General features: G+C 42.6%; 1 protein-coding gene across 7 annotated transcripts in view; it reads right to left on the bottom strand.

Moving 5' to 3' along the window:
* The window catches only part of casz1 (castor zinc finger 1), a 77,787-nt gene that overhangs the window by 21,028 nt on the left and 30,729 nt on the right, over positions 1-26,030 (bottom strand). For 3 of the 7 annotated variants that reach the window (XM_029435749.1, XM_029435754.1, XM_029435752.1), the window contains exons 2-6: positions 13,114-13,674; positions 6,497-7,397; positions 4,776-4,841; positions 4,275-4,370; positions 2,048-2,144 (exon numbers count right to left, since the gene is read on the bottom strand). In XM_029435749.1, coding sequence (XP_029291609.1) covers positions 2,048-2,144; positions 4,275-4,370; positions 4,776-4,841; positions 6,497-7,397; positions 13,114-13,674 — 1,721 coding nt within the window. The remainder of the gene's footprint in view (positions 1-2,047; positions 2,145-4,274; positions 4,371-4,775; positions 4,842-6,496; positions 7,398-13,113; positions 13,675-26,030) is intronic. The other 4 variants (XM_029435753.1, XM_029435755.1, XM_029435750.1 and 1 more) reach the window with 3 other exon arrangements.

Genomic DNA, 26,030 nt, shown 5'->3' with positions numbered 1-26,030 from the left:
TTCTCAGACATGCACAGGGGAAAACAGAAGACAACAGAAACAAACAAACAAACAAGCGAACCAAAAAACGTTTTCCCTTTCAATTCGCTGAGATACGATTCCATTTTTAATTAAAGCATTAACACTCGCTTTTGGTGCAGGCTTCGCCTGTAATGATGAGTGAATATGCTAAGAGACCCTCCTTCTGAAATTACAAAATTAATAAATAAATAAATAGAAATTCCCTCCCACACCGAGGAGTCAGGAAGGGAAAACAGAAAAGTCACTCCACAGAGATTTGCAGCAACCAAATCTTCTGTAATTGGGCATAAGCTGATGTTAGAGAAACTGAAACGGGAGAAGCGCAAATCAATGAGACAATTCTGTCTTCAATCCATATTTATCTCCAGTTGAGGGAAAAACATCAGAAAGAACTATTCTAAAAAGCAACTAATTGCTGTACAAAGTAGGGTAATTGCTTTGTGTCATGTGCTCCACTCGCGCACAAGTAAAAAGCTAAGATCTCACACAGCTGTTTTTTCCCTTGCTCTTGGCCTGTTTCCCACTGCATATTTCTGAGATGTTTGACTCCTGTAGGAGCAAACACTTCATTAGGATTTTTAATCTAATTGATGAATGCTTTGGATTCATCAACAATCTTTCTGAAAAATCCTGAGCTCAGTTGTGGACTCTAATGTTTGATGATGACTGGAAAATAAGTTGAACTGCGGTCAGGGTACATTTGAGCCATCAAGACGTCCAAAATAGGCCATGGAGAGAGCTGACTGGGAAAAAGATCTCATTTTCAGTTGAGTGGTGATGAAGGTTGGGAGCCACTTGCTACATTTATTTTAGGATTCCCACTAGTGTGGCAAGATGCACACTCTCCCTCATGTACAAGCCCATGAAAGGAGAATGTTAAGACTCAGCCAATAGCCCGCAGGCTGGCAGTGGGATAATATTCCAGGAGTGTGTGTCATGTAACATTTCATGAGTTATCGCTTCGAAAGAGGCTGCTCATCACTGCCTGCTTCTTTTTTTTTTCAGGGTATTGACATCCCAGAGAGCTGGCTTCCAAGGCATATCTGTGTTTCCATGCAACGCAGAAGCAACAGAGAAATGTGGACCTGACCGTGGAAATTGCCATGATAACCTGAACTAACAGTCTAAATAATGACATGAAATGATTTTCCTTTGTATTCAAGTGGGATTCATGCAGAAAATGAAGGCTTAGATCCGTAAGGCTTTTCACCGTATAAACAATATTTATCGAGCGATAATCTCTCTTGATCAGGAGCAGACAAAGGAGATTACATCTGAAGATGGCTTAATTCAGAAAATGTTAGGAAATGAAGGAAAACACACGCAGCTCTAGCTGTGCATGGATTTTTGACATCTTTGACAAATCTTCCTGTGTTTGTCTAACTCTCTCAGGCCATATGCTACAGCAAACACAAGGGCTGTATGATGATCTGCTTTGTGTTTTTTCTCCTTCCTGTGCCATACATGACAACTCCTGGGACCAGGACGAGATTAATAACGTGAAAGGGGATTAAAGGCAGGCCCCCAGTCAGTGGCAGATGTCTTTAGAAAAAAAAAAAACACAGATGAAGGCATATTTCAAGCATATTTACAATTAACCCTTGTGATAAAAGGCCAATTGTCAAAAACCAACTGTGCCTGGAAGACGCCTGCAAACTGCGCGGATGTAAACACTTATAGCCTGTTTGGCAGACCGAAGGTCAACAAACTTTTCATCTGCGTAGACTTTGGCAGGGTGTGACCACTATTGAAATGATAACACATTATCCTGTTTGTCTACCCTATCATCACATCCCCTTTGTCATGTCCTGAACATGCTCAGCTTTAAGTTACCTAACGTAACCTTGTTATGAAGAAACAATGCAGCTTAAGCGCTCACATATTTTAAGCAGTGAGGGTGGCAAACAAAACGACTGTTGTCTTGTTTTTCTCTGAACTGCGAGGCACTGAGGTTAAACTAAAGTTTGCAACATACAGGAGAGAATGTGTATTTGAGTGATGTTCAAAAAAATTGTAAAGTACTCACGCTCACCTGGTAGTTACACTCAGGGTCCATGCAGTGGTAATGCTCTCTGTACTGGTAGGCACAGTGCACGTGTCCACAGTGTTGACTTCCAGAGAACCTGAAGACCAAGTTGCAGGACACATTTCCACAGTTACACATTTTACCAAGAAAACAGAGCAGTGTAAAAACAACATCAAGATTGATTAAACCTATGAACGCATCACAGCTTATCGCACTGAGAACAGACGCAGGGATGAAAAAGGCAGAATGACAAAGCAGAAATATGTCAGTGTGTTTAAAAAGAATCAACAGCAAATCAAGAATGATTAGTGAATAACTTATTTCAAATACCAGGAACAGCACTAAAGAAAAACAGGTGAAGGAGTTCTCAAAGGCATTATGCCCACCTTCAAAGTAACACCGCTCACACCTTCAAACTGACTTCTGCTTTCCACACTGCTCCAACAATTTACCCGTCTGTCACACCAATTTTAGCCAAATTAGCTCCATTTATTTCCAAAGCAGCCGTAAGAGACACTTATTACACTGAAACCCTTTCCTTCGACACGCATACACACACCCACTCAAGAATCAGAGACCCCATGACTACTTTATTTCTCAACGCTGTGAAAACCCTTGTCAAATCAATGCAGCTCTTTCAGGTTAACCACAGTTTCACTCTGCGAGGAAAAGGGTCAGCTATCCTGAGACGTAGGAACTGCTCCGTCTACTTTTCACCCCAAACTCTTTCCCTCGCAACTGGAGTCTAAAACCCGGATTTTAGTCTGGTGCTAGATACAAAAAAAGGCCTGCTGCTTGCTACAGTACAGCCACTTTTATGGTGGTGATTATAAGCCTGACGATGATGACTGTTAAAATCCTCCAATTACCAGTGAAAACACACAAATAAACATTTGCACTGCTGCTGCCAAGAGCTCCATCTGCTAGTGCAGAGGAGAGGGGGAAACGGGGGCTAAGTAATATTTTTTCCATCTCTCTTTCTGTTTTTTCTTGTTAGGATTATCCCAGAGCTGCATTTACAGATCACTTTGCTGAGTTCATTAAGCTAATTGAACGGCATATCCACTACTCTTTTTAAGTTGGCTGAGAGAGTGTATGAGTGTGTCTGGAAAGTGGTGATGGAGGTAGAGGGGGCTTTGAGATGGTTTGATGGCTTTTTTTTTAGAAAAGACAAAACCAGAAGTCAAAGTACGTGTGTGCACACACTAAATCAAACATATATCCAAACCATTAGTGTTTTCTATACTCTTCTTTCACATACACACACACACACACACATGCACACAGACATTTACACTTATGAACACATAAAGACCCCACCCCCCCCACCCCCCTGAGACCATGGCCCACCCTTCTGCTCATTGCCCAGCTGTATCACTTTGCCTCTGGACAATTCCCACTTGCCGCGTCAGGGGGCCTAATGGGCCGCTGCTATTCAGCAGCAGATTAAATATTAATATTGCCACGATACAGAGATTGCAGCGCATCTCCAGTTACAATAGAGATACACACATCAAAGTGCCGAGGCAATAGGGGGTGCATGAAAGCATTTAAAGAGTGAAAACTGCAACTAAACACTACCAGGGAAGCTCTTTAAAACATCAAACTGTAGTGTGGTGAGGAGATGAAGAACTTTTTTTTCTCTTTTCACAAGGATTGGGTACGAACGCGTTTACAAAGCAGTTTTTTAGTATTAGTGCGCACTCATTAGCCCTAGCTCCAAAGAGGACCCTCCCCCGCTTCTACCTCCTCTGTCGGTGCTACATTTGCCCTTTTTATGAGCCCTCCTTTTCCATTTTTTTCCTCCCTCCTCTTCTTTCCTTTCTCTTTTTTTTCCCAACCCCAACACGGAAATTGAAACTGTATCTGGGCTTATCTGCAGCCTCCCCGTGCATCAACTGCCGAGATGTTTAGACAAATTTTATGCATTATGCAGCGCAAATATCAAAACAGTTCTTGGCAGTGCCAGCAGAAGCCTCATTAAAAATTCCTTAATTAAATCTTCTTGCAAAATGTAATCAGTCCAAGGAAGGGGTTTTGTGTGTATGTGTGTGTGTGTAGAAGAGGACGTGTGTGTATGTGTGTGTGTCTGTCAGTGCCAAGGCTTTGATTTGTGCCCTTCATGTTATGGCTTGGAGAAGTAATCATTAACGCCAAAGCCACTTTGGCTTTTCGAATGCTGTTTTTCTTTCTTTTTAAACGGAATAAACAAACAAATGATAATCACCTTTCTACTGTCGGCTGAAAATGAATCCAGAATGGGGGACATTGTTCTGTGTCCATTGAAACGCAAGATACCTCCCCTCCCCTGATGTTTTTGTCTCTGTTGGTGTGAATGACAGACTTTTTAGATCAGTCAGTTTCTCGTGTGTTCAACAATAAACGGCAGAACTCAAGGAGAACCCGGCCTAAGCTCATAGAGTTTCACAGAATTATGTTCTCCTCAATGTTTTAGTGCTATACACACCGTGAGCATTTACTCAACCAGTTACAGTAAGCTACCATCAAACCATTTCACTTTCATTACCCCTCATCCTTCTATTTCCCCTCAGCACATAAATTGGAGTCTTTTCTTAATCAATTTACTGCACACAGAACATTCTCCTACCAGTCTACGATCTACTTACATCACTGAATAAAACACACCATCAGTGGATAAGAAAAAAAGGTTAATCTCTGTTTTGGATATATTTTTTCATGGGTGTAGCACATTGAGGGATTTGCATACCTGGCAATATATTTCTGGTAGAGGTTGATGTCGTCACTCGCGGGTTTATCTGGTGGCAGGCCATTCCTAATGCAACAGCAAACACAAAAGAGACATGATTGATGTGAGGTTGGGTTGCCTGTTGTTAATAAAAACAAACTGACACAATATTTACTTACAAGCCGCTCCCAAACTTTGGACTATCAATATACATTTTCTTGTGGCACAACAGCGTTTTCATGTGCCGTATGAATCAGGGATGGAAGGCGCACACTTTGATGCATGGGCTCCCAACCAATGAAAGGCAAAATGCAGGAGCAAAGCGACATTAATCTTTTATGGGGGTATTTTGGTGAGTGCTCATATGCAAAACGGGATAATGGGGATGTGGAAGAAAGGCTCTGAAAAGGTCCTTTCTGATAATCTCTAAGGGCCTTTGCTCTAATGCTGATGTCAAGTTGTCTCCAATCAGTCTGGACTCAGTTCAAACAAAGATGTAAGACAACACTGCAGCTTCAAATGCATATGGATCAAGCTAATCGACCGACTCGATCGGTTTGAATTCAATCAGATTCAATTTAAAAGAGGAAATCCAGAACAATTTATCACATTACAGAGGCGTGCTGAGGAATGCTGTGCTGGGCTTTTTGTCACCTGTGAAGTGATTCCCTTCATAAAGCTGGTAGCAGTGACAGTCACATTACAGCATTGGTTCAGCTTGCTCTCTTTCAGAAATGGCATTTATCTCCATGTGAGCAGCTCCACACGGGGGATGACCAGAGGTTAATCTGGCCCAGAGGGGAGGATGCACTACCAGACATTGTCACTAGCACCCCCTCTCCTCCCTGTATACAAGCACCAGACTGGGTCAGTTAGCCAAGCATGCAGCTCCACTGAGCTCCAACCTGACAAAGGCCAAAGCCTGAGGGAGAGGTGCCTGAGGGCTCTTGAACAGTGTCTTTGATAGGTCTTGACTAACTAGAGACAAGGTTAAAACCAATCAAACAGACTCTGGGAACTGTTTCCTACTGGTAGTGCACACGACTGTAGGCTAGCTCCCCAAACCCCTCGTTTGCTTCCTTTAAAGTGCACTCGTCAGGCAGTGTAGAGTCGGCCCCTGTGACTCGCCGGGAGGTTAGTCATGGCTCCAAAGTAATTAAAGGGAGAGTTGTTACACCCTAGCCAAACGAAAGAAGTCAGTCACTTTGCGATGACTGTGCTAAATCAGTCTCCACGGAGTGCTACAGCGAGTAAACACTTCATGTGCCTTCGCAACTCATCATGTCGTGGATCTATTGGGCGCTATGCGCTATTTCACACTACACTCCTGTTGGCTGGTGTGGAGGTAGCAATTACCTTTGCTTTAGGCTAACTGACTCACAGTAGCAGTTAAGTGTATGTGAGCTTCACATTGGCTCAAAGGTGTTCCATTGGAACTTGGGATCTTTTCAATCCACCAATAAACTTTAAATTAGAATTTTAATGGACGTGTTAAGATTGTTATTAGCTAATTTTAAGAGGTATGCATTGGTTTGGTGAAAGTTACTTGTGCAAAATAACAAATAACACTTTTAGTCGATAAGCACACATCTCACAATAACCAATAAGTGAGAGGATAGGAAGAAATGGGAAACATGCTGTCATCTTTTGCCCCCCCAAGTTCTGTATATATATATTATTTTGGAGGTATGTGATCTCTGAGTGCTTTCTAGTTTCATATGATGATGTTTGAGCAGACTTACTTCACGGAGGACACAGTGCCCGTGGTGATGGAGTCAGTCTTGGAAAAGCTGGACTTCAGGTAGTCAGCAGCGTTGAAGCTTAAGTTTCCTGTCTGGTCCATTGTGAGTCCTGGGGCGATGCTGGCCCCGGCTGCGCCCACGTTGGGAACTCCAGGAGCTCCCAGGTTCCCTGGTGCTGTAGCGAGGACATTGGGCATCAGTGAGGCCTCTGGATTTCCTGGCATTAGCTTCTGAATTGTTCTGATGTCATACTTCGAAGGGCGGCCCACTTTGCAAGTCTTAAAAGCGATGGCACCGCCCATGTCAGGGTTGCCCTCACCAGGCTTGAAGAGGTGCAGAAACTTGACGTTCTCTAGGTCGTACTTGGAGGGTCGCTTGTAAGTATTACCGTTCTGCTGCTGTAGACTCTCACCCATCTTCAGCTTCTGAATAAAGAAGTCATACTTGGAGGCTCGGGATGCCATGTTCTGGATGTGAGAGGGATTTGGTGGCTGAGAAGTGCCTAGCTGAGGTCCTCCTGGCTGTTTGTGGTCCAGGCTGGGGGGGTAGATCTGTGCCTCGGCCCCTTGGAGGCATCCAGAGGTCTGGAGCATGGTCGCGCTCTTGTCTTGGGCCAGTTTGTGGTTGAGGTCGTCTGGTTTTGGTGGGGAAGCATGCATGGGCCAAGGTAGGGCATCGCCGGCTTTTAGCTTACGAATGTACTCTTCGTACTTGGAGAAGCGGGCACGCCGTGAGGCCTCCTCACTGCTGAGGGATGAGGGGTCTGAGGTAGCGGCTTTGAGCTTCTCAAAGCTGATCTTCTTGGTCAGCTCATCCCTTACCTGCTGGTCATTGTAACCAAACATTCCTAAAAATTCATTCATGGTGTTGGCTGCATAGTCTCGCAGGGCAGATGCTTCTCCTGCACAGAGAAAAAGTAGAGTAGTGAGATCCTATGTACGAGGTATAATTCCTATAACTGTTTTTCCCTCTAAAGCTGCTACCAGCACAGTTAAAAGTTAAAAGTTTAGTTAACCTTAGAGTCATTGGTGCTGTCTTGCATTACTGTAATTAAGTCATCACTTGCATACATTAGTATAATTGTTTTTTCATTTGAGGAGTGAAACTGAACCCAAATTAACCCATTGCTCAAGATGTGTTAATCAGTGGCCAAATTCATGTCAGTCAATCAGTCCACCAAATGGTTCTCTTTGTCATATCGAGTGATGCTCTCTCCACTAGTGTTACACTGTCGGTATGCTTTGAAGCCAAAGAGGATAGTCTAAATTTGACCCCTTTTTTTTTGTTTGGTCTCAAATACGTAAATTATGAATAGAGTAATCTGGCACAGGCTTTGTGTTACAAGAGGAAAATATATTTTGTCAGCCCAATTATAGAAACAACCCTCTCTTACACACAGCTCAATTGTGATAATTGAAGACTGCTGCTAACCTGCTAGAACTAAATCTACTACATTACAGTGCATCTCTTATTCTGGACAATAAATGTTTATGATTGATGTGATGCCACTATCCTCGTTATTTCAGAACCGTAGACAATTTCAAAACAGGAAAAGTGATTCTGCACTGCACGCTAAAGCAGCATCTGTACATCTTTGTGGATGTATGTGTCTACCAACAAGCAGACAATGATCTTCCTGTTTTGGTTGCACTATAAGTCAAACCTGCACAATTTGCGGGTGACAGTAGGACCCACTGAATCAACAAACTTCTTTTGATTTTCTAAGCTCATTATGTTACGCTATTAAAATTCATTTGAAAATAACTTTAAATAAATAGTCTTCATGTAAGAGCACACGATCTTAGTAACACTATTAAGAGATCAAATTTGAGAACAATTAAAATAGGGGAAGCTTTAAGGAGAAAAAGTGTATACAACTTCTTAGAAATGAAGTAACACGATCAACGCACTTCCCCACATATATTTACATTATGACTGATACTGAACAATTTAAAAATGACATAATTGTAACTACTGTCTGCCAGGAAATCATGGCATGTTACGTGCAATTCATAATTCATAACCCCCCGAGAAGCTTGGCGTAAGGTATTTGAAAATAACATGATTATTGTGTCACATGTGTGTCTGTATTGAGTAACACGAATGAATCCTTTCCCCTTTTTACACATTTGTGAACTGAAAGATCACTTTCATTTTAAGAGTCCATTAAAATGGACAGCTTCCCCAAGGACATAGGCAAAATTTAGTCAATGCATAGTTTAATTGCATTATGTGGAGATTAATTCTGGCCCATTAACTTTCATCCAGGTTGGTGCAAGGGGTCAGAGAGTGGGGGAAAGGGAAACATGATTTTGTCTGAAAGCAGTGGAGGGACAAAGTTCTGCATAGGGAAGATATGAAAAGATACAGAGAAAAGGTGTGTGACAGAGAAACAAGAAAATCTGAGAGGGAGAAAAATAGAGAGGGAGGATTCGTGAGGCGGTCGTGTTTGCTGATCCAACTCAATTCCATAAATCTCCTGTTGTGTCAGTTTGCACGTCAGGCAGGATAGTAATGTACCGGATGATAATTTCACCTGGGTCATGTAAAAGCTTTGGCCTTCTTAGTTCATCCTTGGCACAGTCACGGGACCAGGGTCAAAAATATATATTTTTAAATATTTTATTGCCTCTTTTTTTTCCATCACCAACAACACATGAGCTGGTGAGAGCTAATACCACCAACGGTACCACCCGGGTAATTAATACACAAATATTTTCTGCTCTTGTCTCAGATTTCTCACTTATTGCTAAATCAGTCTCTGTGCCTTGCTTTTCACATCTCCTACACAGCATGTAAAATAATCCCTAAATTTCCATTCACTGCGTTGGGGTTGCTCCTCTGCGCGGTGGTTCAGTATGAAAGAGTATCTGGTGGATCGAAAGGGCATGAAACATTTAACAGAAATGGATCAGGTATGTGAGAGGAAATACCTGTCTACTATGTTTTCTCATGTACTGAAACCACAGAGGGAAATACTGTACAAACAGTACAAGTATCAGGGTGCAGTACAATTTACTTATACTTTATAAGTTTTTCTGTTCGACCAAAATTGTAATTTTGCTAAACATTCTTTTAATTTGATTCAAGTGTTGATAACATTTGTGCTTGGTTGTATTTTACTGCTAATGTATTTGTAAGGCCACCTCAGGTCACAGTATATCATATAGCTCTAAAGTTAGGGCAGACCCGCCCACAACCCGTATGAGTCAGAAAATGGAACTACACTTTACTGACTTAGGGATGGTATTTAAAAAGAAGCAGGGAGAATAAATGGAAATCCTATTTAAAAATGTCCAAATAAAAAAATCGAAATAATTTTGATCCCTAATATAAAATGGTCAAGGTTGATTCTGCATTGAATGGGAATAGATTAATGCCTGTTGACTTTTGCTTTGAAGTATCAAATGAAAGAAAACATCTATTATTTTTGTGGCAGAGTCAATTGCTAATTATTGCAGAGACACTAGTGATTTCTGTCATGGGAGCACCGACATCTCTTTTTTTCATATTCTATTTGCGTATGGTATTATCATCACCTTCTCCAAAAAAATGAGCAGAGTCTCTTTATTCATCAGCGGAGCCATGTGGTGTGCTATCAATGAAAGGAAAATGATTGGACTTGAAAGGATTATGACTGGGACTGACGGGAGATAACCTTTCTAAAACACCATGTAAATGAGTTTTCTACTCAAGCCCTATCTGACTGCCTCTTAATGATGTCATGTGACACCAGGTGGGAAAGTGCTGTATGTCTGGGTGCATGGGTTAAGTTGAAATTTGCCACAGTAATAACCCCCCCGTCCCCCCTCCCCCCAATACAAAATAATAATACATAAACCTCACATCTCACATTTCCCTCTGCACTCTTTCAGGTGTCACTGGAAAATCCACAAACAAGTGGTTCCTAATCTTGACACTTCAGTCAAACAAAACCCAACACAGGACACAGACCTGCCTTGTCTATATTTGAGGCAATTAGGCCACATTTTCCCTCCCAGATATGATAACAGATGGGCATTATATCTCCTTTTAGCTGACCAAACATGGCCATCCGTGTGGCATAGCTTCTCTGCTCACAGGACTGAGAGGCAGAGGTGTCGCTGATGATAAAGGTGCATGCTAGAGGCTATATATGGACTAATCTAGAGTTTGAATACCCTCTAAAGGGTGTCCGTTTTGAATCACACAGGCACAATGTAAACCTTTTGGTAAAAGAAAAATGTTTAAATAACATGCAGTGTTTTCAGTGAGTTCAGTCAGAGAAAGTTTTGAATAGTGGGATTCTTTGATATGGTACAATAATTTAAACAGTTTTGGAAAGCAATTTGTGTTCATGCTAGTGATTTAGTTTAAATGTGTTTTGTTTAAATGGACAGTGGTAGACTAATAAAGAGTTGCTTTGAGTAAATGACATCATGTGCATTTGTTTGGACTAATTTGACACACACAAAACAGTACGAAGCTTCAAACTTCCTCGCTGTTTGGTTAGTTAATTAACAGGCAGTAAATAGAGAGGGCTTTGAAACAGCTTGAAATGAACAATAACCTTTTACAGTGAACCCAGAATTGCAAATGGAAGTCATGGTCAAGCCTGTTTGATCCATCTCTATGAGCATCTCTGTCATTGCTTTCATAGTTTATATTCATTGTTTTTTTTCCATTGACTGGCTTATGAGGGCTCTAATGCGACATCTAAATTATCTAGGAAAAGTATTCTGGGGTTTTGCACTGATAGGAAATCTGCACGATGCCTCAATGTGAGGAGTTAAATGTTTTGAAGGTCGCAGTTTCTCTCATTGATCTTGCAATGTTTGTTAATTACATTGTCACTGATGTTGTGAGAGATAATTAAGCCACTATGTTTATATGCATAATTATGTGCACTCCGCATCAGCCTTTGAAAGACAGCGGCGAGAGAGAGAGAGAGAGCAATAGAGAGAGAGAGCAATAGAGAGAGAGAGAGAGAGAGAGAGAGAGAGAGAGAGAGCAATAGAGAGAGAGAGAGAGAGAGAGAGAGAGAGAGAGAGGAGAAAAAATGTTTTAATTGTGAGCTGCGCTGAAACACGGCAATATAGATGCCCTAGTTACAATCAACAAAGAACAACTCTGAAAAAAAAAAAACAGTCTAAAGACAAGATTTGAAACTGATGCAGTATGCTCTCCTCGCAGTCTTCAAACACTCTGGCTTTGTTGTGAGATGTAAAGTATAAAGGGAGCCAGTGGAGGGAAAGGTGTAGGCCTGCTACACAACAGTAATACATATTTACAGACAGACATTTTTAGGGCCATGAAATAAACACAAAATGACTAATTAAAACCACAAAGGCTTCTGAAATGAAACCGGCTTCATTTTCTGAGAAGCCCCTGGCCCCAATTCTGTATGTGGCCAGAGCTACTGCTGTAAAACAAAACAAAATGCAGACAAAAGATCATGTGCATATGACTCTGAGGTAGATACCTAGCCCTAGATGAAAGACCATAAAACTGTTAAAGTGAGGTGAGCAAGCACAAAACAAAACTTGTTTTTGTACCGCAACAACCGGTCTCACCTGCAAATTGCAGGGGTTTTTTCTCTGGGTGTTTGTGCAACACGCTTTATCTATTCATATAACCAAACCATGTTTTTTCTCCTTTTTACAGCTCTGTGTTTTAACTCCTGCTATACAAAGGCCAATAGTTCCTATAGTGCATATGCATCTGGCTTCAAGGGTCACAAAGTGCATAACTGTAAAAGGTACTTTCGTAAAAGATTGTTTGTGCTGTTAACACACACTCTTCAGAATGTCTCTGCCAGCTTTATCTATTTGATATTCATTGAGTTATACCGTGGGAACAATTGTCACAATTTAACAGGGGTTATTATGAGTCATTTACAAGAGCACATTGCATTAAAGAATGTATTAATATATGTCTATGTCGGCTAAAAAACAATACATGGAGCCACTGTTGTTTGTGAAAATATAATAATATACTTAAGTGTGTTATGGCGCTGCAATATAACTTCCCTATTTCTGAGTTTATTTGACAATTGATCTCTCTTTGACAACTGTGGAAAAAAACCCAGAGCTCCTCCACGGCAGACTACAACTCCATGTAATAGAGGAGTTTGAAGCAGTGGCTAAGTTTAGTGAGCTTAGGGAAAATCAAAGACTCAATATGTAATCCTGGGTGTAATATGAAGCTTAGCCTGGTTCTGCCATGCGCTCTTGGCCCACAGCTGCTGGGAGAGTGCATAAACTGGCCTTACATTGTAAGCCTACTCCATTTATGAATTTCTTTATGCAGTTAACCACACACTGACAAGTTCCTGTTTTCCCCCCCCCCCCCCCCCCTGGCCTGCCAGTTGAATCTGTCTTTAGGGTAATGTCACTGGCTATTCATAATGTAACTCTAGAGTGTCTCTTTGCAATAATGGGCACACTTAAGCTTATGTGGATGTGGCAATGTCACCCGCCCTCTATCTAAGCATTTGCCCCTTAATACTACGGAGTGGAATGTTTTAAAGGGCAAAGGTAGTGTTGGTGTAAGATGTATAAAAAGGCTTGAGTATAAATCAGAGTATAGTGGCGACATCAGAAAGAGAACTGATTGGAGGACAGAGAGTCAAAATGTACCTGTATGAGAGAAAGGTGCTTGGCGACTCGGGGCCTCGCTTGGTGGCTTGTAGGTGTTGTCCTTAGAAGGCCTGTCTTCAGGTTCTTTGTTGTTATGGTAACTGCCATCCTGTGAGCCTGCCGCGGGCTCGGCCTCCTCTGCATGGTCTTCGTCATCGCTGCAGCCTGTGGGCTGTACCATGTACACGCCCTCAGGAGGGCAATCTGTGTCATTTTTGACTTTGAGTCCATGCTCCTTCTCATCGTCAGGAGCCGGTGGCTCTTCGCCGTACTCGCCGTTGACCCACTTCTCGATGGCCTCACGTCTCTTCTGGTCCTCCTCGAGGCTCTGACTGAGGTTCAGGCTCTCGGGGAAGATGGTCTCATTGTCATCGTAGTGGGAACTACCGCGCTCGCTGTTTTCCGCTACACTCTGGTCTCCCTCTGCATTCTGGGAGCTGCTGTCGACTACCACCTGGCGGCTCAGCTTGGCACAGATAGCATTGAGTTTTAGGCCACCTTTCCTTTTGGCGGCCATCTTGGATTTTCCTGAGATCGTTTCAGTGCATAAACTCCTTTCAGCTATTGGAAACAAGAACAAAAAAAAGATATAAGATTAGTTAAAGTTTGTCAGTATCACACTTATCTGAATGTAACTCCACTTTTCACTCAGTAAGCCTTTTATTTAAAAAGCTTTCAGTATCACCTGAAACAAAGTTTGAACCAGCATTTCCATGTCAGTTACTGATTTTAAACATCACAATGGAAAAACAACACTGAAGAACGGTGACTGCTGCTATTAATAACATCCAAAAGCACTTAACAATAACAGCACAAGACTGGAAGGACACACAGAGATACTGTGCATATCTTTCTGAGTCACACCTCTTCGGTCAGCACAGAGTTTAAAGCAGCGGTGGAAAATAAAAAAGGAGAAGAAAAAGCACAGGCAGCTGAAACCACAGGCAGATAGGTATCAGACCCCCTACGGTACTACAAGAAGCAAATACATGGCTACATAATCCTTCACATGACAGCGCTGTAGAGACACTGTGAAATGTTATCTTTACTCTCACCTCAAGAGGCTGTGGTCCTGCCACTGAGTGGGGGGCTGCACAGCATTAACGCTGTCAGGATGTGGAGGGAAAATGCTGAGCACTTTTCGGGGTTTTTTGGACTCTCATTCAGTGAGATTAGACCCAATAACTGTTTCTGTTTCGGCTGCTGGTTTCACTTTATTTAAAGGCAAAATAATATGCCGTGTATAAAAGCTCTTTCCACCCTCTGCTGTCTTTTACTGTTGATGTAGCCAAGACAGTAACATGGATACATGGAACAAAAGAAATGTTGTAGTTAACATGTTCTACATATCTTTACTTAACAAGACATACTGCACAGTCTCGACATCTTTTTCCCCAGTGCGGCCTCTCGGAACAATAGAGCATGATAGAGTGCGCTTTGGGGTAGGAATGGGTGGCATTATTTCAACCCAAGTGGGGCTATCTTTATAACATGTCCTCTGATGAGACAGGAACAGCTGCCTGTGGCATTCCATATCCAGAGCTGCCTTTTTAGGGCAGAAACTACACTCTAGTACCTTTCACTTTATTTTCAGAGCCACCAAAGTTCACCTTCCAACAGCCTTTTTTCAGACGAAAAACTCAAGGCCTGATCTTTATCAAGTTGTAAATAACTGTTAAAAAGCGAGGAGGAAGTGACTGTAAGTAACACAGTATTTATGGTATTACAAAAAGCAGTATAACCACCAGGGATCAGAGCAGCATTTTAACTTGTATTGTTTTTATCTGGTAGTATGTAAAGCTTTGTCAGTTGAGGCTCATTGAAAACAGTTAAACAACATGCCACAGCAGGGATATTTCTCCTTGTGTGAAGTTGAATTGAATCTTAACTGAGCCACACTGTGGTTAAGATAATACGCTATACTGAGCTACGGACACAACATTTCACCACACAAAAGTGTGATATGAGAGGTAACAAAGTTCTATCTTAAAGACTCAATTCACTTTCTATAACAATGAGTACGAGCCTCTTCATTTTCCCTCGGCCATAAAGCCAAGCACAATCATGTGTGAGCCATTGCCAGCATTATGTAAATCACATTGGTGCAACATAAAATCCTGTTTTCATTTTCTTTTGCAAAGCTGTGGAATCATTAGAGGATATACAATTTGAAGGAGTTTACAGATCACCCCGTCGCCAGACAATGCACCCGGTGCTCCCCACACATGCTTTCTCAGTTACTGTATTTACATTGCGGGCTTCCTCTCTGAAACAATGGCTTCAGGAATTATGTAGTTTTGAGGAGGGCCATATATCAGCGGCACATTACTGTACAATTTAGTGTTAGACAATTGCAGACGGGGGTGAAAGGGTCACCTTTTAGAAAACAGCAATTTAAAAAAAAAAAAAGAAAAAAAAAAGAAATCAGCTGGAAAAACTATTAGGAAGTGGAAGACATAAATTTTCAAGTTGTTTTATTTTTTTTAGAAATACTCTCCAAAGGAAGATTGAGGTCATTGTTGCTGCGGAGGTCATTTTTTCTGTTTACTGTGTTCCATATTTCATGCTTTAACTACCGATTTCCTTTGCATTGCGATCTCAAGCTCCTTGTAGGAAATGACCCCGACACAGTTGTTTCTTTCCATTACTGAGTATTCAGTATGACTTTCTGTTAACAATACGGAGTGTGTGTAGAGGACTAAGTGCTACTGGTTGAGTATCTAAGTAGGCTTCTAACTGAATTATCAGACATCTTAAGCACACATTCAGTGTTTTCTTTTTAAAAGGTAGGGCGTGCTTTAAAACAAATGTAATATTGTGAGCTTCCCGTGAGGAGGAACATGCTATGGTTGGATGGTTTATGGAAGCTGTCTAAACTATTATTTATGCTGAGGGTTTCTGTCCACGACAGCTTTTTACCATTGCTTACAATAGAGGTTGCTATGGTAACACCAAGCTGTTTACCTCAAGTCGTTTGTGTGCATGATAGCGTACAATGAGATAAATCTGTGGGGACCTACATGAAAGAACAACTTTTCCCTCTGGGACCAACTCCCCCACCTCCCTGAGAGTCCAGTAAGCATTCTGCCTTATTAATGAATATCAGACAGAAAAACAACACTGTCACATGCATTGGACATTATTTACAGTCTGTTTTAGCCTGGTGTGCTAATTGTCAAGGAGGAGACACCTCAGTAAGCACTGGGAGTTGGAAAAAACAGGCAGGTTTGAATTTGAACACACCAGCTGAAACTAATTTTTCCAACTGCTTATGTTAACTGTGACATTATTTTTACTGGAAACAGTGCAGGGCCACAAAGGAGCGCCATATACTGTCTGTATAAGGCCAAAACCTGAGGAAAAAGTCAAGAAACTATTTCAAATACATTTGGACTGGGTCAGGTTCCTTTTCATCTTCAGTCAAAAATATGTGCATCAAAGTTCTTTCGAGCCCTGTTTCTTCTCAGCGCTGGATTACACAGTTTGTGTTCAAGTCTAGCCCTCCGCACTGACAAACTTACTCTTCCACAGCTGTAAGCCCCACAGGTCTTGTTGGTTTTTGATGCAGAGTCTCTGTTTGTGTGCCAGAATGATATCATGCCCAATCAAGTGGTGTTTCAAATCCTAATAACGCTGTTGGAAGTGCATTATTTGTGTGAACGTGCACAGACTGTAATGAAGGCAGCTACGGGTAAAGAATGTGGGAGTTAAGAATGGCTGTGACTGGCAGGTTCATGGCTTTACCTCTTTCTGTCATACGAGACGAGGCGGCTTATGTCCAAAACACTTGTTAAATCATCTTGTGGAAGATGTAAGGTCACATAAACAACATATAGAAAATTGAATAACTTGACTTATTGTGCATTCAAAGTGCAGTGCTGCACCATGAACGCATCGACTCCCTGCAGTGTTGTCAGTTTGTATGGAACGAGCACACAGGAGGGTCTGTATATAAGAGACGTAGATATTACCTGTTTAAACTGAAGCTTATCTCTTCACCTAATCAAACACAGGTACAGGGCTTGTTGTAGATTCCTGCTGAGTTCCAACATGACTGACACAGGGACAACCCCCCCCCCCCCTGCAATATCAGGAGTTAATTAATACAAACAGGGTCTGGGAGATGTGTGTTTAGCTCAGGATTATTTTACAATATGCAACCGAGAGTTGCTGTAGCTCTTTTAAAAAAAAAATCCCAGTTATAACTTTATGAACCTTTGGCAGATTAATCGACAAGGCTGGAGCTCCCCGTGTGTAGCTCGGTGAACCTTTTGTGTCTCTGGCTCTCAAAGGAGATGTATGTGTGAGAGAGCGTGTGTGCATGAGTGTTTCAGGGAAATCACTGAGCCACAAAGGCAAACATACACAGACACACTTGAAAATTACCATGTTTTTATTTTTGTAAATTTACGGCTTGCAGGAAGAGAATGTTTTCCTCTTCTCTCTCTCTCTCTCTCTCTCGCCCTGCATGGTAGAGAGGCTGCGGCAGTCGCAAGGAAGTCAGGCGGAAAGCCACTGATGGACAACTACGCCACGACACCCAGACCCCAGCATCTGGCCCCTCTCTCATTTTTATTACACAAGAATAACAATAAGCAGGTCGTCGACCCCGCCGTGAGATTTTGCCACAGTTTTCCAACAGTCGGTGCAGCCGATGCTGAGAAAATTTCCATTTTTCCGCATGCATATTTAATTGAGTTTTGTCCCAGTGGTGCGGAAATGATTTGTTTTTTGCTCTCTGTTCACTTGACTCCTCTTCGGAGTCGCTAACCCTGATTAAGACGTTCCCGTTAATTTCCCAGCGCACACCTTTTTTTTGTGCATTAATGGTTCTGATCGTCTAATTAAAACTTCTCAGCTCGGCTGCTGATCACCGCTCGTTGTGCCTCTGACCTGAAGTTTTAATTGCCGCATCAGAAGCGATAATAATAATTTTGAGGTTCTGATGATTAAAAACAATGCCATTGCCAACTAGTTGATAGATGGGGGTTTAGGGGTGGGCACATCTGAGGAGAAGTTTATGTAGAGAAGGGATTTGGAAAGGGGGGTGTAAAGGCGGGTACACTACCAAGGAGCAAGAAGGGTTGGGGGGTGGGGTGGGGGGGGAGACTACTGTTGGTGATCACTGAGGGGAAGAGGGTGGTGGCAGAGCATAAGGAAAACTTAAAGCCCTCCTTTCTCTCAGATTCTTCCTAAAGAAACAGGTTTGTCTGGGACTGAGACTTAGCTTTCCCCACCTCAAATCTAAATCTGCCACTGACTGATCCACTCTGGAGCTCTACTCACTTGGCAGGTTTGCCAGGTTGGGGAAGAGAGAAATATAGACACAGAGAGAGAGCATGTGACAAAGAGCGATATAGGCACATAAAAGATGACGACAGTCCAATACCCTGTGCTGATTTTCATAAAAAGATAATAGCAGCAGTAGGCGTAGTACAAAAGCCACATTGTTCATAAAGTGACTGAATGGAAAAAAGGAACCTACAGTGACTGCTGTCTTTGTCATAAAACATGATACCGATTAGATGTATATGATAAGTAGATTACGGTCAAAACAGGAGAAGTGAGTTGCTCGTGATCGTCTTTTAAACAGTACTTTCACGCTGTACTTTGCAGATCACACAAAGTGCAGAAATGATTCAGGCATGAGGAGACAGACTGTGTACCGGGGACACTGCCACCAGCACCTATCCGTCACATTTTGTTCTTTTTTTAACCACTGGATTTCTAATAGATTTTTTTAGGTCCCACGACAGGATCAATGTTTCCCTGCGAAACATATTGTACATGCATGCAGGCACACACATACAGTCCTAGACACATGGACATAGTCAGGAGGTAGCTGTCTTCTCTCCCCTGCCTCCTACCCTCTCCCCCTGTTCCTCTCTCTCACAAATGTATTTTATTATTAATCAGTTGGTTGCACATCTGCCTGCATGTTGTTTTTTTTTCCTATCAATAAAGCACTTATTGCTTTTAGTCGAGAATGTGACCTTGTACATTGTGTGCCGTCTTTCTGGGGGTGCCGACCTTGAAGGACCCGTTTGGACTATTTCACTTCAGCTCAGTCCATGGGCTTTTATCAAACGCAAGCCCTCAGCCAAATGCCACCCTCCCGCCACACTGCCGCAAAACACAAAGAAGACACTGCAGGACAAAGGCAGACACCAACGGCCCCAGTAACACACGCACTGACTGCACAGGACAATGGCTGAAGAAAACAATGTATATTTCAACTGCAGACGGAAGAGGAAAGACGTTGAACTTGAGGGCAATCAGGCAGGAAAGTTGAAATCTAAGGACAAATACGCCCTTCGGCTTAATCACAAACAGGGTAATTATGGTGTTTTCCAGAACAGAGGACAAGCAGCCTAAAATGGTCTAAGGGAGAGAAAAAAAAACAATCTGACATGAGTGACAAGAACCATTCTGACAGCCACGTACCAAAACAGCCAACTTTCACTGAGTTTGCTGCTTAGGGTAATTCATGGGACACACGGCTAACTTGTTAAAATTGTACATCAAATCTGGACTCCCAGCTGGCACCAGATGACGACTTAATTTCTAAGTGTTTGTGTTCCGTGAGGCAAAAACTTAGCTTTAAAAAAAAAATATACACAATGGCACACAGTCCCATGCTTCTTCAGACTGAAACAAGGGAAATTTATTCCTGCAGCTTTGTTTTGAAGCTCAGCTCACATGTTCAGTTTCAAGACACCAGGAGTGCAATTTGATAAGCCAACCGCCATGGTAAATGAGTAGACGACCCCTGTGTCCCTCCCTCACGGTTGCTGTGCTTGGTGCGGCAGCAAGGCAGTGTGGGTAGTACAGTGGAGAAGGGGCTCAGCAGTGCACCTCTCAAGGGCCCTTGAGCTAATATCTGTACAGATTAACTGCTTCAGTTGTATTTTGGTCACGGGGATCTCTCTTTGCCTTTGTGGCTTGTTGGGAGGGAGAAGGGGAGATGTGTGTGAGTGTGTGCTCATGAGTGTTACTCACACACGTTCTTCTGTGGCGAAGGGAACGACCTGCTCGCCTAAGAGGTCAAGAGCCGCCAGACTGGTGTATGTCACTCCATGTCATTATCTTTGGGGCCATATTTAATTTACCAGAATCCGGAACTACACTGCTGAGTAAGTCATCCCCATCCTCTTACCATCACCTACCCCCTCTATCTCTCCACAGGACACATACATACACACAAACACACACACACACAGTGTCAATCCTCCAGGGTAAACTCGGCACACGCCGCTCCATTAGTTATCAATTAAGTCTGGAAATCTCCACCTGGCTTACACACACACAGACGAAGCAGGCACACATACGTGGCACCTAATTCAACAGGAAGTTGAGGAGAGTGTGCCTTATTTGAAAACGAGTGTGGGTGAGACCGTGTGTTTGTGTGTCCATGCGGGTGGCACTTTTGTCCATGAGGTTAACCTTGATATGAGGCCCTGTCAGGCCAGATAATGTCAATCAATGACAAGCCCTCACAGATAACCCCTAATGTGAAGCCTAAAAAGCAAAGCTGTTTAGATCTTTAGACATGCCCCCTTTCACCAGCATATGAATTGCATTACAAGGAAATGAGCTGTGGCATTTCTTTAATAAGACTCTTAAGACATTTTGACAGCATATAAGGCACTCTGCCGGTTAATTTTTTTTTTTTTTAAATAAAGCCCCCGCTGACAAAGCCTCTTCACACAAGGCAGTGTTCTGATGGGCAGATCCAAGTCCCTGTTAAGTGGAGGAGAGGAAAAGAAGTGTAGAGGGGGGGGGGGGGGGGGGGGAAGAAGGGTGGACTTCTCTTTTTCTCAAGCTCCCGAGGACTTCTTAATTGATTTACAAGGTTACGTTTCAAATTTGTTTTTCAGATACGGGGGCCTTGTGAATGAGAGGGCGAGTCAATGTTTTTCAAGCAATTTCCCTAAATTCAGCCTTGTTTGAAAATGTTTGCATCAGATCTCGTTGACCTCCTTCCCCTTCCCACCGCCTCTCTTTTCTCTCTTTGCTCTTTTTCTCTTCTGTCTCTCCTTGAAAACGAAAGAAGGAGGTGACATTAACCCAAAAACGCATGCATTTCCAGACAGGATGCCTGCGCTGACAACATCGATCCCTGGCTCCCATTAAAACATTTGCTCTGCCTGACAGACTTTTCCTCTTTTGGACTTTATATGCGGTAGAATGAATCACAGGTGCCTGTTAAAATGTCATTCTGAGCAGGTTCTCTACCTGTCCACAATTTTTTTATTTTTTTACAATTGTTTTACATTCTACACTTTCAATGTTCAATGTATTCTTCTTATGAAGCACAATTAAAGTTTGATCAAAATATATTCTTTGTAGGGCTTTGTAGAGAGGAAGTGATGAGAAAGAGTCTTCCTGCTCGTGGGATTTGCATTTTTCAGACCCTGTGGCTGAGACTTGGCTGCCAGAAGTTTGTTATCTTTTACTTTTCTGATAAGCAGGATGGAAGTGACAATAGGGTTGACACGATATATGACATTTTAAAGAGTATGTGTGTCCATGGGTGGTTGAGGGAGTCTGGGTATGTACACAATACACTGTAAACACATATGCTAAGTGGCTGTAACCAATATTAACTGTGTGTGATGTTGTGTGTGCCTGCTTGCAGCCTGGTAGACAGCAGGCCATTGTGCTCTGTGCTCTCCTTCTGTTCCTCTCTGTCTTGTGGTTGCAGGTCACGTCATTTGCTCTGAGACCCACACTGTCGAATACGCACACTGACATTTCTACACACTCAGGAAAAACTGATCCACGGTGAGGATAAACACACCACTGCGTCAGTGACGGCATTAACACAGTGTGCTTACCCAAAAGTTCAATGTGAACTGGAAGGCGGAACTAAACGTGGCAGTTTTTACCTTAAACAGGAACATTCTTGTTTCTGGGAGTTCAGTAGAGGGAGGAATGTGCTATGACTGAATTTGAAGGTGTGATAAAACAACACTCACAATAAGAGAGAGAAAAAAAGTAAAATGACTGTGAAAACATGAAACAAGCACGGCGGCTTTACAGGAAAAAAAGACTGCTGTCTATTTTGGGTGGCAGTATACAAAAGGAAGTGTTGCTAAGTTGACTCAAACAAATAAATTTGCTTTTGATAAAACCACAGCAACTACTTTTGCATTCTACACCAAACCCACTTTGTTTCCTGCATCTTTATCTTTATGACTTGCCACATTTGTGAGAAGCTACTCACTAAATTGTCAAGCACAAACGACTGGTTTTCAAACGGTGCAGTGTTGACGGCTTAAAATGTCATTTTATTTAAAAAGTGACAGGTTAAAGGAAAGCCTCAGAAGTGAACATAGAGCGCTCGCTTATTTGCACTGTATCCAGCTGCCCGTTTTACATTTCTCCAACATTAATATTCCTCTTATTATTATTTTAAAGTGAAAACGGATACTCTGTTGAAGTGCAAATCTGATGAATTACGAGAGCAGATTGCTGCTATTAATTATTAAAAACCTATTTTATAAATATTCAGGTCTGTCATGCATCTAATAATGAACGCTTTAGAGGAGGTTACTTCCCGTGCGCATCCTAATGTGTCAGAAATATCACTTTTAATCACGCTCGTGTCAGCGAGTGCCGGGTTTGAACCTGCCGGAAAATCTACCAAATCAAGGGAACTCAGCTGGCCTACTACTGTGCTCATCACAGCTCCTCCGTTCCTGCTGTTTTGCATGTTCCAGGTTCTTCTCCTGCCCCGTCTAAAGAAGTGGTGAACACCTCTCAGCTCCCCTCTGCATTCTTACCATGGTAATTTAAATGGAGAATAATGCATCGGCAGCACTCTACCCTTCTGGACACACCTAGTCCCAGCGCTACTGCTGCCATATGCTGTGTTGATACATATTCATAACACTTTCCCGTGTGTTGAGTGTTGGTGTGCAATGAGGCTTAAATGAGTGTCTCACAACTTCAAATGGGAAGAGTAAAAAAGAAAAAAGCCAGGCACAAAGAAAGTTGGACTGCTCTTCCACTTTTTCCGCTCTTCTCTTTTCTTCCTCCCTATTTTTCAAAGAAGACAATATTCGGCTGCTGATAGGTGATCCCAGGGCTGTTGTGAGGACGAGCGAGAGGCTGCGGAGTTTGAGGATTGTCTTCAAGAAGCCGTGAGAGGCGGCAACTGTCACCGGGATTGGATACACTGTGCTGTCAGGTGGGCCGGTCTTCCTGGTAGGGCGAGAGTCAATGGCACTGCACCACGACCTCCATACACCCTAACAGTATAAACATATGCTGCACGGAGCACGCACGCACGCACGCACGCACACACACACACACACACACACACACACACTGTGGAGTACTCTAAGATTAACGCTGTCAGAGCTACAATGATACCCCTTCATTATCTGCACACGGGGCCTCCTTCGTGCGCTCGCTTGCCTCACTGTCCTCTCCACTGCTTCTCTATGGAGGTAGTAATTACTAAAGCTTACATTTCTTGCTCTCTGTGCCTCCAACTACCCTCCGCTCCCCCCCATTATTTCTTTCTCTTTTTGCAGCGCTTTCGAGTGACTTGCCAGCCTTTTTGCCAACTGGTGACACAGCTGAAGGTATGCCGGTGTCGATGGCAGCACCAGTGTGACTCACTGTGCATGTGTGAGCGCGGCATTATGAGATTATCCGGTGCCCAGCTGATGTGCAGTAGAGGAACAGTGTGGTACCCCAGATTCAGATCAGTCCACTGGGTCAAATACTCATTGTGGTACAACAACAGAGAAATGCTTGATGTACCACTGCAGTATCTGTTGTACTATACGTTGTTGGTTTAACAGGCTGCGATCAGAGAGATGCTCCCTCTTTCATGGCATTTTTCATTACTAACAATGCTCTTACTCTTTGGCTTTCTTCTTCTTCTCCCAGTGGAACTATGGCTTTATCAAAGGTGATAGCTTGCTCAGGCGCATTTTCTCAAACGTCTTCTTCAGCCAGCCATTTCCCTAGCCGCTCTTGGGTAAACGTCACTCATAAAAACCGGGGAAGATTTGATGGTGAGATCAAAAAGAAAAGAAGGACCGCAAGGAGAGCTGGGAGATGGGGAGTAAAAAGAGGAATGATACCCTCCTCCCCCATCCGACACCAACGAGTGCTGAGGGTAATTCCTCCAAGCAGGGCCTGTGTTTTCAGACGCAAATACAACAAAACGTCGGGTGCTGCCATGAGACATCAAAATGGGCGATTTTGACTTCAGAGGTTCTTTAGATGCTTGAGGAGCTGAGAGAACAGAAGGTACCAGCAGGCTGTTAACAACCAATGCGGGAACCCCGCCAGAAAGACTGTCTCCTCCCAAAATGCCAATCGGCACCAGATCAGTAAAGGCTTCCACCATACTGTAATATCCCACCTGAGCACTTTCATCTGCTGAAAGTGAAATGTCTTGAAAGTTTATCAGCTGCTTTTTATAGTAGCACTGAGAGAACATGCACGAAAGTAAAGAAATTCCACAGGTAGGTGCCATGAAGGCAGAAAGACAAAGAAAACGCACACAAAGATTTTTCTAAGGACACAGAGGGCTTCAACAGGTGCCTTTGAATGCAGGAATTGTATGTCCTTACAGAAAGATTTTCATCAGCAAATCAAAGACTTGTTTCGTTCTTTGGAGACCTGAGTTGTGTTGTGACATGCTGAGAGGGATGTCCGCATTTTCTCCGGTGTTGTTCTCGCTCATTCTTGGAACATTAGGCTCACTCTAAATAGCCTCAAGGAGATTAGGCTGACTCATATTCAAATGCACATTTCTTCTAAAACCCACTCTACGAGTGGGCCAAGGAGATCAGTGCAGGAGCTTGGTGAGACGGTAGTCAGAGAAGATTCTGTCATGTATAAATCAGCTAAGAGGAGGAAAAGAGACAGAGAGGAAGAGTGAGAGAGAGAGGCTGAGGTAACAGACAAACAAGTGTTGGCTCTGCTATATGAGTTTAGTTAGCTAGAGAGTTAGTGCATGAGTTATGGGTAGCGAAGGGCTGAGGGACGCTGTATTTATGAGGGGACTGAGTGAGTGTTAAATCCCTGGTAAGAAATAAAGTCGTCCCTGAGCGAACAGGGGAAACATTTCACTCAGTCTAAGAGGTGCCTTGAAAAAAAATGAAAGCCATCCCTCTTCCAGGGGAAGCACTATTCCGTATTCCTTAAAATTGCTTTATTCCTTAAAAATGCTATAGATCACATCCAAGTGGATTGAATCTCATATTTGAATAGAGAGGAGGATTCTCCGTGTGCATAATATCAAGGGAGTTCACGAGCCAAGGAAAGGGAAAGATTCTGATTCTTCTAAAATTGCATGCGGATTTTCTGATGGATCTTTGGCTAAGAGGGGCTGCCAAAACACACAGTGCACTTGTTGCAGTGCAAGGGTTCATCCAAGAAAAGTTTTCCACTGTGATTTACCCAGGAAAAAGAGGTGTTTTTCAGTTCAAATATTGGAATTGAGCTACTTAAATAAATCTGAATATTTATCCATGTATATATGCAGATACATGTTCTTTAAATTGTTTTTTTTCTTACAAAAAAACGTGCAATGCTGCATGAAGTCAAACTTGAAAAGGCCAGAACAAGAAAAGGCACATGGCTAATGGAAAAGGAAAAGCTTCACATCCAACTCTAACTCAGACTTCTCTCCAAGCCCAGCAGTGGTAATAACAATTATTACTTAAAAAGGCTATATTTTTGCATTAACTTAAAAGGCTATATCTTTGTCTTCCCCTCCAGCCTGTGCGGCCTCACTTACCCTAAGTATCTTCATAAATCACCAGTTACTGTTAACATGTACTCCACAATTCAGTCATCAATCTCCTACCAGGTCAGAGTGAAAACAGAGGGGGAAATGTCTGCTTAGTAAAATGTCTCTCTCGTGAATGCTGCTGCTACCACCACCCACT

The sequence above is a fragment of the Cottoperca gobio genome, chromosome 7 (assembly GCF_900634415.1).
Source record: "Cottoperca gobio chromosome 7, fCotGob3.1, whole genome shotgun sequence".
Taxonomy (NCBI): Eukaryota; Metazoa; Chordata; class Actinopteri; order Perciformes; family Bovichtidae; genus Cottoperca; species Cottoperca gobio.
This window is presented reverse-complemented; position numbering and strand designations above follow the sequence as displayed.